Source organism: Phalacrocorax carbo, chromosome 3 (assembly GCF_963921805.1).
Source record: "Phalacrocorax carbo chromosome 3, bPhaCar2.1, whole genome shotgun sequence".
Classification (NCBI taxonomy): Eukaryota; Metazoa; Chordata; class Aves; order Suliformes; family Phalacrocoracidae; genus Phalacrocorax; species Phalacrocorax carbo.
The window spans coordinates 66,010,468-66,025,064 of NC_087515.1; the positions used below are offsets into that span (position 1 = coordinate 66,010,468).

Sequence of the window (14,597 nt, forward strand, 5' to 3'; positions counted from 1 at the left end):
ATTTGGGTAATACAGCAGGAAAATAAAGAGAAGGGAATTAAATACTGTACAGGAATAATTTACATACAGAGTTCCATATATTTTCTATAATTCATTGAAGCACAACAATCCAGGCAAGTTTATCCTGATTTTTTTTTTCCCCTCCAGGATGAACCAGGAAAGTGTCTGTTAAGTATTAGTTTTTAATAGTTTGCTCTGCCGTGTTTCGTTTGGTTTCCAAAAGCTGCTATATTCAATCTGTCTTTATTCCCAGGTAGTGTCTGAAACCCGCTTTTTGATAGCAAATTTGAAAGAGAATTCCAAAACGGTTTCATGAGACTACTTGACTGGAAAACATATGTTTGTATCACTGATGGTGTAGTGCGCACTCAGCAAGAAAATCATGCAGGGAGATCTCGTTTGGTTTACTGCAGAAAGCAGTAGAGCTAACAGTGGATAAAAGAAGATGAAACACTGGGAAGCTGAGCTTGACACATTTGCAGAACAGATTATTTTTCTGTTTTCAAGTAAACACATAAGCTGATGGCTTTCCACCATATTTGTCTGTAGCAGAGAAAACATTAGAAACTTAGTCAATTGCAAATATAAATGTAAGAAAAGCAGATTGATTTTTATTGTTGTTCAGAGTAACAGGCCCCTCCATTCCACTTACACTTCATAACTACTATTTACTAATATCCTGTTAAATTTGAACGTTGCAGTAAAATCTAACTGGTTTAATGCCTTTTTTTTAAAAAAATCATGTTCAATGGTTGATCTGATTTTCTGTCTTGCTTTTTCTTTCTGGTCAGTTTTGGAGTATAGCCTTTACAATTGTGTGCAGTTGCTGAGAGAGTACTTGACTAGTAAATGACATTTTTTATTATAAACTTCTTTCAGGAGAATTAAATCCATATTGCTACACAAAACCCAGATACGTTAGAATGGGGGTCTAGTCTAGTAATACGGAGGAGAGGATAGCAGATATCTTCTGTGGCCCAGTCAAGTTACTCAACACACTTTTTTTAGTGCTATGTTACCTTCATTCCAGGACACCTGCCAATCCCAAATATTTGGCATTATTGAAACCTGTTGAATTATTTTATATGTATTAAATGACAAAAATAGCAGTAATATAAATTATATCACCTCTGGAAATAAGCCACTGATTCACTTTAAGTGTCTTGTGTCTCCTTTCTTTAAACAGAATTTAGAAGCCAATAGATTGAAAATTTACAAAATGTCATTGTCCTATTTTGGCCCACAACTAAAGTTTAAGAGTCTGATCTGGAGTTTATTGATGCCAAAGGAAGTGTTCCACATATTGTGGGCTTTTAGTTGGATTAAGTGACCATATGCGTTTATCCTAGATTATTGTGGAATAGGCTTGACTTTTGAAAGAGTCAAGAATTATGTTGCTTTATGTAAATAACTCAAAAATTTAGCATATAAATCTATTTTGTTTGAAGAAAGTTACAAATATTTTGTTTAAGGCCTGTTCCCCCCCACCTGTATTATCAAGACAGCCAGTGAAAATACATTTAACAAACAATAAAATTCTCGATTGGATCACATAAAAACCTAAGATTGTCATAACATGTTTTTTACACAGGCTCTGGGAAATAATATGTCAAGAATAAAGTTTGGGAAAGGTTTTGGCTTTTTGATAGCTCATGTATATCAAGAAACTCCATAGCAAACCCAATCTTAACTATATTATCTTTGTTGCTATGGAAATTAGGACTGCAGATATTTTTTGTGTAGTTTACATAAAGGAAGTATCTGGTGTTTTGGTCTAAGTATGCTTTATTGATTTGCAGAAATCAGTTTTGTGTTAGGACTGGTTTGAGATTTTTTTCTCTCGTTCTAATATTGAGTAATCTCTTAGTAGATGTAGTGCAGTTTGAGTACTCAAAAATGAGAAGTTATTTTACATTTATCAGTTTATAACCATGTATAAATGTAATTTTATTTTATAAACCAAGATGCAACGAGATGCCAGTTCAAACAGTTTTGTTCCATTGTTTGCACTGCTTGAGAGCTTGTGTCCATATGTAACTATGCAATTCAATTTATAGCTGTATCAATAATTTATCCAAGTCTGTGTCTCCAAACATTCTAAAAAAAACCCAAACAAAGAAACAAAAAAACCTCATCCATTGAAATTGTTATTTATCGTCAACTTGAGTCTTAATTTTTTTCCTGGAATTTAATACTTATTTACACTAAGCAAACATTTCTGTTTTAGCTGTTGCATCAGTAAGTAACCCAGGAAATTACACTTCACTTTCTGATTTGTCTTTCCTATTACAGGCAAGCTCAAATCTCTTGCTTCCTGCACCGTCGTTGCTGTCACCACACTCCAAGCTAAGACTGCCAGGCACTCTGAGCTCTCCACTGAATCCCCAGTATTCTTTCACTGCTGAAAGTGGTAAGCTTCTTATTTATTTCTTCATTCTCTGCAGGTAATGGGTATAAACTTCCATGAGGATATTTCTTCTGCTTTTATAAATTTTGCTGAGCAGCTCTTTCAGGGACTGTCCTTGTTGTTGTATGTGATGTTTATAAAGTGCAGTGAGATACAGTCCAATAGTGACATATGTTCCCTTGTAATGCTTTTTTTCTTTAAGCTGTACACTTATTTATTAGTGCTCTAGGTTCCTAGAACAGTATGAGATTATCAGCTTTTCTTAATTTAATATTTTGATATTTTAATACTAAAGTATCTTAAACACAAGCACTGAAAAACAATAAAATCATATTTTTAAGAGCATATGTAATAATGTAAGAAAACAGTAATAAGAAAAGCAGTTTTTACTTAAGAAGTATAGTGCTCAGTAGTCTATTTGCAGTTATGTTTAATCTATTTTTAGGGTTTGTTTCTAAAAACATTTTGTATTCAAAGATTTTGAGGAAAAAGGTAAGCACTGAAATTATGCATTTTTGTGATACTTTGCTAATAGTATCTGTTGCATTGCTAATCACAATATTTAATAATAAAATTGATAATTTCATGCCTTTTTGTCTTTTTGGGGCCCCTATAAAATAAGACAGAAAATTGGAATCCTATTTTCAAAGTGGTTTTGATTGTATCCTTGAGGAGACTGAAAAGAAGTCCAGGTAGAGGGTGGAATATATCTTTAAGTAAAAACAGGCAGTAGAGATTTAAAATGTAGATAGTAAAGATAGGAATAGTCTCTATAATTATACAGAATCATCTCCTAAAGACAATTTTCTTCACAAATCAAGTTAAGATTGCTTTTTCTGAGCGGCGGGGGAAAGAGTCCTTAACATGGTCTAAAAGATTGGCGACTAGTCTCAGAATCGCTTAGTCACTAATTCACAATGCAAATGGCCATACACCCATTAACTTCTGTATTTCCTTTTTTCTATCATAACAAAAGAGCTTAGAGCCATAATAATATTCATGTATCGCACAGCAATGCTTATTGTTTCCAGAGTGTGTAAATCTTACAGAAACAGTAGAATACGTGTTCTACATATTGTGAATATTCACAATAAGTGGACTAACCCTCTAAGGAACAATAACACTTTAAGTTGTTTCAAGTGGTTATGCCTAATATTGCTCAAACCAGTGCATTTTATTGTCTTGAATTTTACTTTATGCAGAAGCACAAATAAATGTGTTGATGGAGACTTCTATGAAAAAAACATAGATCTACGTTATAGCTCTTCATTTGTGCTCCCAATGTAGTTGTTTCCCAAACTGACTAACACTTCAAGACGATCCTCAGGTACAGGACATTATTTATGCAAGGGAAGTGTAGTAAAAAAAAGATACATTTTAATGGTCTTTCAACAGTCAATGAAAGCAATGAGAAAATGAAGATTTTTAGGGGAAAAAAGACCATAAAAATGCTGGTGGACCACAACTGAAATAGATTATCCTGTAAGAAAATATTTTAAAGTCCTAAATTACTTCTCTGTCATTTTGGAGGCCTCCAAGTTCTGCTGAGATAGAGTTGTTTTCAGTGAAACATGAGAAAGATTTGCTCACCTATTTCATCTTTCACCATTGGTTGTGAAGTGTGAAGATAGGTGCTCATGTTCATAGATCTTAACTGCCAGCTTAATTTTACTTCTGAATAATAGAAAACCTGTACTTAAAAAGACCTATTCATTTATGGATTGTGCTGGAAGCACAAAACCGGGTTTTTTTGTGTTGATTTAATATACACAGTATATATGCTTTTCTGTACTTATGTTATTGGGATGTTGCATCGGTAACAAATGTCTGTAATACGGAGATCCTTCATTTTTGTCCAGCATACGGTTATGTACTCTTGAGGGAGTTGGCAGTTACTTAGTCGTCTTATTCTCACACTTCCCTGTCACATTTTGCTGTGTATTTAGTGCTTCTTAAAGCAAAATGCAGAATTCCCTACTAGCAACAGGTATAAAGCTCTGTTAGCAATCTTTTTAACCATGTAACTCGTGTATGTTGTAGTTGATGTCTTGTGATATGGACAGTGTAGTAGCCTGGATACATGCAGCACTTTCTTCCTTTTACAAGACAATTTCATTATGTAGGCCTTGTGTTAGGTAGAAGAAGTGGAAGAACGGGGTATCCGCCTTTGGGATAGTAACAGTATCGCCTATGGGCAGTAGCAGTAATACTACTACACTAGTACACTACAGTGAAACTATACACTACAGAAACACTACAGTGCTTCCTGACTTTTAAATCTTTTTGTATCCAGATATACTTGCTGAAATAGCTGTAAGTGGGTTTGTAATACTTCAAATAAAAGTATTCACTACTATGCCTTTTAAACATGGCTGTTCATTTTAACATATGGGTTCTATATACTCTCAAACATATAGTAAGTTTTGGTTTTTCTTCAAGTGCATACTTCCACATGTATATAGACTTTCATGAAGCCCCAGTCCATGTTCTGCTCTTGACCTTCCTCACTTCCCTCGAGATCAGTTATCTCATGGTCACTGAGGCCTTTGTCTCAAACCAGTTCTGCTGTATTCATTATTAGCATGCTCTGTTCAGGGATCCAGCCCTCTTAGTCAGCCTGTCCATCTGACTAAGCATCTTGATATGCATCAAAAAATTGTCCCCATTGCATTCCAGAAGTCTGAACTGCTTGTAGCCTGTGGTTTTGACTCTCTAGTATACATGGAGGTGGTTAAAAACCACCATGAGAGTCAGGGCCTGTGATTGTGAGACTTCTTGCTCTGTGTAAAGGCTTTATGCTCTTCCTCTTCTTGATCAGGCAGTCTGTAGCAGGTGCCCCCAGATGTCTGTATTTTTGGCCTCTCTTCCAATTCTGACCCATACGCTCTTGACAAACCTGTCACCTGCCCCAAATCTTTGTGCTTTGAGCCTCTCCTCCCTTCCCAATAACACTCTCCATTCTTGTCTTCTCTATTAGTCCTTCCTGAAGAGCCTGTGTCCACAGGCTCTCGCAACACTCTAGTCAAACAGTAAGAAACATAAATTCATAAATATTTTATGTGAAGGTTAAATTAATGAGATACTGAAAATATGGTTCAATGCCATTCATCATTCTAATATAACCCCTACCCTCAGCAACACTATTTTGTGAAATCAAACTGGAGTTACTTGGAAATCACTGGGGTTCATGCATCCTTTAATATTTTAGAGTGTGATAGCAAAGATGTCTGTTCTTACTTCAGTCTTCCCTCTGTTCTATAATGTTTGAGGCTTGTGTTAAGCACCCCTTTGTGATTATTAATTTTTAAAACAGGTGAACTGTGAAGTGACTTCATGTAGAGTGAAACAATCTGCTAGTGACTGGTTTTCTGTGTGCTCAGCTGCTCTAAATGCTAACTGTAAACTAATACATTTCCATATCAGATCCTTCCCCGCCTCATTAAACAGTTTGTTCAGTTATGGAGTTTTTCTATCCCTGATCTTAAGTTAGGATATCTAAGCATCACATATAAAACTTACTTTGTTCTAAATTAAATAATTAGTTGTGTAATCATCAAATAAGAGAGCTTCAGCACATTTCTCAAGCACAAAATGTTCTTTATGTGAGATGGGTAAAGACAAGATCATGGTGCCATCAGGGTGGGAAGGCATCTCTTGGTGACCATGTACCCCAACTCTCCTGCTCAAAGCAGGTTTACCTAGATCAGGGTGCTCAGGACCATGCCCAGTTGGGTTTTGAATATCTGTAAGATGGAGGCTCCACACTTCTGAACAACCTGTTACAATGTTTGACCATTCTCACAGTAAAGGTTTTCTTTTTGTTCTTAGGTTTAAATGGTATTTCGTGTATTTCAGTCTGCATTGGCACATGGATTGTTTCTTCCCGAATACAGGACTTTGCATTTCCCTTTGTTGAACTTCCTGAGGTTCTTGTTGGCCCATTTCTGCAGCCTGTCAAGGTTCCTCTGAATGGCAGCACACCCCTCTGGTTTACCAGCCACTCCTCCCGGTTTTTTATCATCTGCAAACTTGCTGAAGGTGCACTCAGTCCCATCGTTCAGGTCATTAATGGAGATGTTAAACAGCGTGGGCCCCAGTATTGACCCTTGGCATGTACCACCAGTGACTGGTCTCCAGTTAGATTTCACGTGAGTGATTACAAACTTCTGATCCCTGCAGCTCAGCCAATTCTCAGTCTGCTTGCACAGACCATACTTCATCAGTTCATCTATGAGAACGTTATGGGAGACAGTGCTGAAACTCTTGCTGAGTTCAAGGTTAACAACATCTACTGCTTTCCCATCAATCCTATAGAGTGCTGCGCAAGAGATACCGTTAAAGTTTTGTCAAGAGTGTGGTTAGAATTACTAGAAAAAAGTAATGAATTTTGACAAATGAAGTAGGTACCACAAAGAAGATACGACATGGATGAACTTGTTTCTTATGTATAAAGGACTTCATTAGAGAGATTTCTTAAAATTTAACAAAATTAGTTTAAATTTAAGAAAACATGTTGTGTGCCTTTCTCTCACAAAGATTGGGTTAAATTTGAGAGAAGGCATGGAACTCATTCTGCCATGGAGGGGTTTTTTGTGTCTGCCTCAGTAAAGTTACAGCTGTGCCAATAGCTATTTCAATCACTTGAAAAGTTTGCTATATGTGTGTCTTTCTCCAAAGCCATCCCCTTTGAGTTTTACTTTCGTAATTTGGATTCATGAAGTCTTATAGCTGGTCTTATTTTCCACTCTACTCAAATTTCTCCATGTTGTGTGTGTATATATGTCAGTTTACTTTATACTTACTTGACCATTTTTCAGTACACTTTAGGGGATCTGTCGCTAAAAGCATGTAAAGTTTAAGCTTGATGAATTATTTTTTTTTTTAAATAAGAAAATTTGTCTAAGACCTGTCTTTGGTCAGAATTGGCATTTTACCTTCCGTGTGCTGTATAGCTCTGCTTATGCTCATGCTTCAGTGCTTCAGTGCTAATTTTATCATACTCATCCTGTGGTGCTACTCTGCAGCACTGCACTGTAGCATTTTGTCTTAGCCATTCCAATCTTTTCCTTGTCATGTTCTCATCTTTGTACCTTCTTCCAGGATAACCCATTTCCTAGTTGTTATTTTTTAAACAAATAAGGAAGTAGCAAAAGCTCCAGCTTTCAATTACCCATTCTCTGAGAGACATTAAAATCCCCTCTGGTTTTGTTTGCCTTCCCTCCTTAAGACTGTGAGCGTCTTTGGACAGTGAAATCACCTTCCTGTACTCTCAGACACTGTTTTGCAGATCCATGGCATGCCATGAAAGAAATGGCCTGCATTTTTAGGCTTTATTCAACAGTGACTCTTCAGAAACTCCCACTGAGTTCAGGGCATATTTTCTAAAGTAAGTTTTAGGTTTCAAGTAATTGTAATTAGCAATGACCCTGATTGCTAACTATGTGGGAGATTGAAACTAGACTATAAATACTACACAGATCTTTTAACTAAAATTTTGACTTCAATAAAACCAGTTAATTAAACTTGCACTTAAAAATTAATTACGTATGTGCTAGAAACGTGATGGTTCTTGTATCTTTAAAAAAATCTCAAAAACAAAAAACACAATGCTTTGGCAGGGTTGAGAACAATTAGATTTTCTCTCCATTAACACAACTGACAGTCAAAGGCGTTCTCCACCTATATAAAGTGAAAGCTTCAAAGCACTCTTTCTTGCTCTCTGAAGATATTAACAAAACTGACTTTGCATTTAAGTCCTCTATTACATTTGGTAGACTACTTAAAACTTTTTTCAGTCTCAAGCAAACAGTGAAATAGGTTTCTATGTCAAAGATATAAACATTATTTATGCATCAGCTAAATGCTCTTAAAATACTGTTTGGATTCTTGTTCTTTTAGAAGCAGAAAAAGGAGGTACATCAAGTAGCAAAATTCACATATTTGTGGTGATAGTGCAGGAACACTGTCAAAAGTTACATCTTTGTGTGTATGTTGGTATCACTGATTACTTTTTTCTTTTTACAAAATTCCATACTTTCTCCCTGACTCTAACATCTGTCTACATTATTGTATACAGTATTACCACAGTCCTGCAGAACTTTAATGTTTTTACTTGTTTGTTTTGGAGGTATTTATCTTCCTTCTGAAATAAATTTTTTGCTGTTCAAGGAAGAATGTGTATAGAAAGCTAGTTCAGTGGGGCCATATTCTTTTCATCTCTTATTAAGAAAATGTTACGGGGGGAAAAAGAGTCATGCAAACTATCATTGAAAATATATCAAATGAACAATTGAAGTAAGTTTTACTATTAGAATAGCTTAGTTTTCTAATTTGAGAATTAACATAATAAAATATCCTGAAGAAACTGAAGACACATTAAAAAAGATGACAGAGTATGTATTTGAAGGTTGCATGCAAATACAGTATTTGTAGTATATCTCTGTCTATGTTTGGATCCAAACTGGTAGCATTTTCAAAGAGGACTGAAAAAACTGACTGACATACAGACGATGACTTAAGTGAAAGCATGTGATACAGCCAGCAGCATTGCTGGCTTTCCCAAACTACTGTCCTGAGGTTAGATAATACTGGCCTTGGGGAACCATTTTTGTTCAGTGGGAGTGCCAGTAGGAGCACCAGTCGGAAAAATCTGTTACTGGGATCCAATTCATGCAGGCAAATTGAGTGGCACACAGATCACTGAATACATACCTTTTTTTTTTTTTTTATCCTAACATATAAATACTGTATTTTATGAAATTTTAAAGTAGGAGTGAAATTTCTTCCTATTCATTTTTTAATAGAAATAGCTTGACTGTGTGTAAAAGACTTCTTGTGGAGAATATAAACAGAAGAAAAGCACTCTCAATTTTGTCTTGAAAGAATCTGGGTATATTCGTTCCCTGTTAAACTGTAATGTGTGTTGCCTCATTAGCTCACCCAACAGATTCATTTAGATTTGCTGTGATGGGGAAAGCAATTAAGCCTTCAGGGCTGCACAGATCAGAGCTATGGAAATGGTGTAGCAATTTGCCATAACGTCTAAGTCATTTTGAGATGTTTCTTTTTAGCCCCACATCTTCTTAAAATTGGGGCAGGAGCATATTGTGGTGAAGAGTACCAAATGCATACCTAAAATTGGTTCAGTACCACACTATTAGCTGAAAGTGGTTTGAGTGTAATACAAGCTTGCATTCCTAAATGCAGAAATAAATTAACACTTGTTATAATAACAAAAAGTTAATTGCAACTTTGCAGAATTCTCACATTTTGCTGTAATTTATAGAACTCAGTTGCTCCTAACTCTTTGATTGGATCAAGCACGTATGTTTTCTTTCTTTTGGAAACTGACCCCACCACCCCTCAGTTTGGATAACAATAACATTTGAAAACTGTTATGAGGAAGTGCAGAAAACTAGCGCTTTGTAAGTGAATAAACTTGGCTTATTTTAGTCCCTAGTTTTTTGAGTGTATTTTCTGGTTTTTTATTTTCTCCTATTAGCCAAAGATAATACTTTTACGTTCACGACAAGGCTTTATTTTAACTATAAAGCATTGCATAGTCACAGAGAAATTATGATAACTGATTAAGTTTTAGATCCCGTTACCAGATTTTCTGTTTGTTTTTCAAAAGAGCGTAAGAGAACTGAGTAGAGACAAAGTATGAGCTAAACACCACAGACCAGATCTTCAGCAAGTATGAACTGACTTAACTACACTGAAGTTAGGTAAAAATATTTTATCAAGAGCAGAACATTAGGTCTAAAATGATTTTTACATATTTGTGTGTGCTAATTTGAATGGGAACTCCCCTGGGGAAAATGATCATTCAAGATATTCATCTCTCTCACTTTTACTTAGGGGAAAAGTATAAGAGAGAAGGGATAAAGAGAATAAAACTTTAGTATTATTATTATTTACTTATAGCAGAAAGGAAGAACTTAAAAATTCAATTTAAAAATATTTTTCTTAAAGTTAATTTTCTTTTAAAACAACAGAAACATCCATCACAAGATACTTTTTTAAATGCCTCTCTGGTTCTTTCATAAGTGATTTTGCTATACCATTTACATTTTGAAGAAACTGTGTCTCAGTGCAAGTTTCTTCAGTGCAAATAGATTGCGAAGGCTTGGTTGCAACCTGCAGCCAACCTCTGCCTGTACTTCCCTGATCTTATTCATTCCGCTCAGTCACTAGAGCCATCTCTGGGATGTTCCACCTTGCAGCTGACTTTGTCAGTATATAAAAATTAAGAGTACCAGGAACACAGCTGTGCCCTCACTGTGGCTTACAGATGGCTCAGGCGATTCTGCAAGGGAAAGAGCTTCCTAAGAGCTGTGTTAGCCCTACTGTGCCACCAACATCAGAGTTTTGGCTCAAGGCACAAATACAGGACCTTGTTTTAAGGTAGAAAAGCTGAGTGTTGTTTACATTTATAAAATTGATAGTAAAAATTATTTTTTAATTTGAAAACAAAAGGTGTATAAATAGATTCATCTAACCACAAAAATGTTCCAACAGAATAGTAAAGACATAGAGACAAAACCATTAACATTAATGACAATCTAATTCTTCAATTTTGAAAGGTTGGTTATCCAGTTTCCTCTATCTGATTGATAAAATGTTATAAATGTCAGAAGAGTTTGTATTTTCTAGTTAAACTTGCTAGAATTGTTTATACTGAGATCAAAGATACACATGTTCCTTTATTATATGTTTTTTTTAATGTTTCTTCTAGGCAAGTTAATTAAAATATTTCACTAAAAATTACACTAAATACGAGCACAATAACAGGAATCTTTGAAGATTCCCAAAACTTTATCAAAAGAACACCATTTATATTTACTTGAAATTGGTGTATGTTAGGGTAATTACATCTGTGCCCTCAGGGTAAAGGAAGTACTCTCAGCCAAATTATACAAGGGTGTGGATTAAATGAAGCATTACTCTCTGTTTGGCAGCAGTGGATATGGATTGCAAAATCAGGGTGTGACGTAGTACTGTGGAAAGAGTCTGCCAAAAGTGATTTGGCCTGAGTGTGCCCTTACTTTCCCAATTATGTGGATCCTAAAACAACCAAGTCTAATTAATTCCAAAGTACAGAGGTCCTGTTAACTGTTTTCAGTCTGAGCTTGTCTGTAATTTTTGAGCTATTGAGCCTCAAGACAGCTCGTGTTGACAAAAGTGCATGCTTAAATGCAATTCCATCTGGTTTCAGAGTTGGAAACAACTGTTCTGCCCAAGGGCTGTGCAGTAAAGTACCAATTCTTGACCTGCAGAAACTTCAGGTCAGCAAGGATGCTGTATGTACAGCAATAAGCATGAGTGCATAAGATGAGGACATTTATCCCTCGTTATATTGCTCCAATCCTTCTGTTCCTGTAATTTCCGGAAGAGCTGGGAGGACTGTGCAAAAGACCCAGTAGCAGCCACGGTGCACAGGAGGGAGGCATTTCCCTCTCCCGAGAGACTGTTCATTTTACAAATGTAAACACTCAGCAAAATACAAGGTCCTGTATTTGTGTGTTGAGCCAAAACTCTGACCTTGCAGAATGCAACTGATCAGAGTGTCACTGATGTTGGCAGCAGAGTAGGGCCACAGAGCTCTGAGGAAGTTCTTTCACCTGCAGAATCACCTGAGCTTACCTGTAAGCCCTGGTGAGGACACAGCTGTGTTCTGGTACTCTTTGTTGCACAGGTTCCTTCCTCATCTTTTCCCCTCATGATTCGGGCACAGTTTCTTCAGTTTTTACTTCCTCGTCCAGAGAATAATGATCCAAATGACACACAGGCAAATTCAAAACTCTTGGAAGTTTTTCCTGCTCACTTGACCGCAAGCTTTGTTCTGGCGTGCTGGGCAGTCCTTCCACAGAGGACTCTTACTGAGACTGTATAACAGATAGTATTTGAAACTCTGTATCTCATCTGAAGATTGATTCCAGCATATCGTGTTCCCATATGCTTCTAGATATCACATCCCCTTTTCCTATCCTGTCAATATCTTCTGTTTTGAATAGAGGGCCACTGTCTCTACTTCATCTGTCTGTGCTAGCTTCTGGTGCCTCATTGATTTTTTAAATTTTATTTTATTTTATTTTATTTTCTTCCCAGGTTAGCTGAAAGGTGTTGCAGTGACCTGTGTTGATACAGGTCTTTCTGGAATCCATTCAGGGCCCGAGTGGTCAAAGGAAACAGACTGCTGCAGCTAATATGCCAAAGAATATAATACAGAAAATTGGAGGTTACTTAATAATATATGTTGAGCATCTTTTGGTGTGATAAATTGCCTAGTAGCAGAAAATGTTTTGAGAATTCTTTCTCCAAACTTCTGGTTGTCACTATCCACAAGTAGAGCATAAGAAGCAATTCCCTGAGCTTGTTTTTTTCCTAGCAAGGACTGTAACTGCTAAGATTCACTTTGTAAGGTATCATATTTTCTACTATTTTCAGGTGAAGATCATAAATAGGCTCTATTTTCCTACTCCTTGCATCTTTGAATTTTCCTTTATGGATAACCACCTTTAAGCAGAGTTCACCTCCCTAATAAAAAAGGATGGTCTTGTCCTTGAAGTGGTTTTGGTGGGGTTTTTTTTGGTGAGGTTTTTTTTTTTTAGCTATCTTAATTCAGAGGAGGTATCAGTGAGGTCTGTCACCTCTTCTACTTGTTCAGGAGAACCTGTTGTAACAGAGCTGTTGATAACTTCTGTACGGTGCACGCTGCTAATTGAAAAACTTCTCTTGTGAGCCAGCTAAAACAGAGTTTGTATTTGTCTCCTTTAAGGACTCCAAGTCACACTCTTGGAATTTTTCATTGTACAAATATAATCAGAACATGTTTTGAACTACATATTGATTAATTAGTGGTAACTTTTCACCTTTTGTGTCCAGCAGTTCAGTCTAATATATTCACCCAATTATATTTGCTTCAGATTTGACTGCTTCTGTATAAAAAACCAAACCAACAGGAAAAGAAAGATAATTGTGCTACTGTTATTTGGAAAAACTGGAGTGCAATGCCCACTTAATACACATCTATAATGTACCACATCATGGGTACCTTGATTACAGTACTTCATTGGAAAGTTGTTTTCCTTGTGCTGAAACACTTCCATTTTTTTGTCTACTCATACACGTAAAGGATCTTCAGCAATTGAAATTGTGGTTTAAATTAAGAATCCTCCTGCAAATCAGCTTTTTTTTTTTTTTTTACCAAAACAAATAATTTTCAGAGTGAGTTCCAGGAATCCCACAAAGAATGCAAGGTGTGTCCAAGGTTGCCTGTACCACCAGTTCTTGAGTTAATAATTTGGCACATGCCAATGTGCAACAACCATGTAGGAAGATTTAACAACTGTGTGCTTTTATGTGAACAAGGCTGTTAAGGCACATGCTTTGAGAGTTCCATACTTATAGAGTGTTACTAGACAGTTTTCAGTGTTTGGTATGGTTGTTTGCTCCTTTTGAAGAAAAAAATGTTGTATAGCAGTTAGCAATTTAGTCAGTTTTAAAAAAACCTAGATATCTTTCACAATGTATAGAAATGGGTTACTTTCATAACAAGCTATGGAGAAGAATTTCCTGTCCTTGAATATTGTGTTCAGTTTTGGGCCCCTCACTACAAGAAGGACATTGAGTTGCTGGAGCATGTCCAAAAAGGAGTGATGAAGCTGGTGAAGGGTCTGGAGAGCAGGTCTTGTGAGGAGAGGTTGAGGGAACTGGGTTTATTTAGGCTGAAGAAGAGGAGGCTGAGGGGAGACCTTCTCGTTCTCTACAACTACCTGAAAGGAGGTTGTAGCGAGGTGGGGGTCAGACTCTTCTCCCTAGTTACTAGCGACAGAACGAGAGGAAACGGCTTCAAGCTGCATCAGGGGAGGTTTAGATCGGATATTAGGAAAAAATTCTTTACTGCAAGAGTGGTCAGGCATTGGAACAGGCTGCCCAGAGAGGTGGCAGAGTCACCATCCCTGGAGGAATTTAGAAGACATGTAGGCGCAGCACTTCAAGGCCTGGTTTAGGAAGCATGGTAGTGTTGGGTTGATAGTTGGACTTGATGATCCTAGAGGTGTTTTCCAACATTAATGATTTCTGTGATTCTATGACTGTAACTTCTACTTGTCGGCTTGATTTCTTACTTTCTTCTAATACCAGCTGCAGTGATTTGGGTTGCTGATTGAATTTTGGAGAGAAGTCT

The 14,597-nt window shown here is 36.5% G+C and overlaps 1 protein-coding gene across 2 annotated transcripts in view; it reads left to right on the plus strand.

Moving 5' to 3' along the window:
* AHI1 (Abelson helper integration site 1) overlaps positions 1 to 14,597 on the plus strand; it is a 98,993-nt gene that overhangs the window by 49,438 nt on the left and 34,958 nt on the right. For both annotated transcript variants that reach the window (XM_064447225.1, XM_064447226.1), the window contains exon 19: positions 2,293 to 2,410. In XM_064447225.1, the coding sequence (XP_064303295.1) occupies positions 2,293 to 2,410 (118 nt within the window). The remainder of the gene's footprint in view (positions 1 to 2,292; positions 2,411 to 14,597) is intronic.